Here is a 2512-nt window from a genome sequence, read left to right as displayed (position 1 = left end):
ACTGTTACTGGATCCAGGCGGATTGTTGTCAGAGGACGCATCTGAGGAAGAGGAGGTATCGGCATTCGGTGGAGCTACCGGGGACTTGGCAGACGTCCCTGTAATCGACTTTGGATGGCTGGTAGAGTTTACCGAGGCAGATTGGACGGCAATGGGTGACGCAACGCTTGTGGGGATACTTTTTGCTGCCTGAGATATCGATGTATGTTGGATGGGCGAATCCGTAATTGGCAGACTGCTTGTGACTGGTGCTATGCTAGCTTGAGGACTACTAGGGGTAGGTGCGGAGGAGGGCTGGGGATTACTGATAGGTGATACTGCGTCGGGGGCAGCAGGTTTGGTAGGCCTGTCGGCATGAAGCTCAACACGTCAGCACCTGGTGTACAGCCTGATACGAGAGCTTAGGGAAATCTTCATGGGCAACTAACGTTGATACCTTAGCACCGGCAGTAGCCGCTGGACTCGCGGCTTGGGGCGAGGCCATTCGATTGTAAATATATCTTCAAGGACGATCCAGCAGGGCGTATAAACTTGTGGAATACTCCTGGTGGTGATTGGAGAGTAGGCGACCGCTTGAAAGTCTGGAAAGAACACCCAGGCTCGCAGGGTAGATAAATGAGATGTTAATGTGGAATATATGAAAAAGAGTCAAAGGAGTGACTGAAAAATATTTAGAGCCTGCTTAGACTGAGGCAAGGTAAACCAGCTGTAGCTTGAAATTAATTCTTTGTCCAGTCCGATGTGGGTTCTGGCGTCAAGTTGATGCAGGGACGGACTAACAACCTCTGAACTGGGGGACAGGAGCTCACCGCCGGCCATGAAGGGGAGTGGTGCAGGAGACCGCTGGTCCAAGCGGGCGGTCCGAGCCCATGTAAGCAGATTGGTCAAAACAGGCATACATAGTTTGGCCAGAGCTGAGCCATAAATGGATAAGCTGCTAGCAACTCGCCACGGCTAACCTTCACCTGGACAGCTGGTGCACCAGCCAGAAAGAAAGAGCTTCGACTTGTAACTTGTTGGCCCGACAGTCAGGCAGTAGATCCAGCCGGTTTAGATTCTTCCGCAACCTCAGACCAGTCTTGGTTAAACTCTCATACATAGGCGTATCTCGCATGACACACTCGATAGCACTCTGTGGGTGAACACGCGTCGGGTACATTCATATCTATGTACATATGTGCCCCCCAGCTGTAGGCGGACGGAGAGAAGCCAGACCTGGGATTCCTTTCTCACCAGCATTTTGCGCAAGGTACGTAGACTTTACAACAAACATAAGCGACTTGCCAGTGAGCAGAGAAAACTGGAAAATGAAGTTAAACAGGTATGGAAATTCAGAAAGGGAAGGAAGAACACTACAGCTATATTTACTTGCATTTCACCTATTACATCGAGATATGTTTCAATTTATACAAAGACAGTTGGATCGAGCGATGTATTATAAAATACTAATTGGAAGACTATGTAACCAAGCAACCCGAACTGTAGGGGTGTCAGTTTTAAACCGTAATGCAGGCGAAATCGACCACGGTTGTTCATGATAACTGGATACGGTCGAGCTGTGCTTGAAAGGTTATCTCAGAAGTTGCAATATCTTTTTCGATTTCGCTGATCTTTTGTCTTAGGCGTTGCTTGCGCTGTTGGATTGAATCGGAAGAAGACGGATCGATCGTTTTCCTTTTGGAAACCAGCCGTATGTGATCTTCTCGAAGTAGCTGGTTGACGGTCCAATGATTGCCGACTACTGAGTTCATGTGGACGTGGTTGGTGGTGTATCGGCGTAAGGCTGAGTTCCGGGTGATGAAGTAATCCAGGGGGTCGCAGGTCATCATGTGCTCGTCCTGACGCTGCTGATGTATTAGTTGCTGCTGATGGACCATCCGCTGAGATCTGACATTAGCTTGCGGGTTCATAACATGCTGAGCCATGTGATGTTGCGGGGGTCGGCCCATTGGTGGTCCTGGTGGATTAGGGGATAGTTGATGAGGCACTGTGTTGGGTTTAGGATAGACGTGGGCCGGATTATAGTTGGGTATCGGATGTTGTTGTGAAGCAGGATGAGACTGGAAGTTTGGTTGGCCGGGGGCCTGGAAGTTGCTGAATTGCTGAGGATGAGGATGAGGATGAGGATGAGGATGAGGATGAGGATGAGGATGAGGGTGGGGGTGAGGGTGAGGGTGAGGGTGAGGTTGGGAGGACGGATAGACTTGGTAGGGTGGTGCGGGTTGGTTTGTGAGAGTGGCTGGGTTGACGAATTGATGTTGCTGTATGCGCTGAGATGATGTAATGCCCGGTGGAGGAGGCTGAGAGGGAGGCCGGGAGGACTGCAACTGAGTTTGGAAGGATTGCGGGTAAGAGGGCGGATACTACAGACAGTTCACCGATTCGAAGGATCGAAACAGTCAGCTCTGATGTCTTTCGGTCCACCACCCGATCAGGGGGAGACCAATAATAGAAACGTGCGACCAACATCCTGAGGAATGATTTGATGGGGCTCTTGAGCCCCGCCGTTCAT

At 50.4% G+C, this 2512-nt stretch overlaps 1 protein-coding gene across 1 annotated transcript; it reads right to left on the bottom strand.

Annotated features, from left to right (window-relative positions):
* Positions 1-1532: 1532 nt before the first annotated feature.
* On the bottom strand, positions 1533-2512 carry PtA15_6A264 (uncharacterized protein; the record flags this gene model as incomplete). The annotated part of the gene is made up of 3 exons (XM_053169951.1): positions 1533-2084; positions 2205-2363; positions 2468-2512. 3 exons carry the CDS (start codon positions 2510-2512, stop codon positions 1533-1535), a joined length of 756 nt encoding a protein of 251 aa, XP_053021191.1.

This window comes from Puccinia triticina, chromosome 6A (assembly GCF_026914185.1).
Source record: "Puccinia triticina chromosome 6A, complete sequence".
In the NCBI taxonomy this organism is placed as follows: Eukaryota; Fungi; Basidiomycota; class Pucciniomycetes; order Pucciniales; family Pucciniaceae; genus Puccinia; species Puccinia triticina.
The sequence above is the reverse complement of the archived record's forward strand: the minus strand, read 5'-3'. Positions and strand labels throughout refer to the sequence as shown.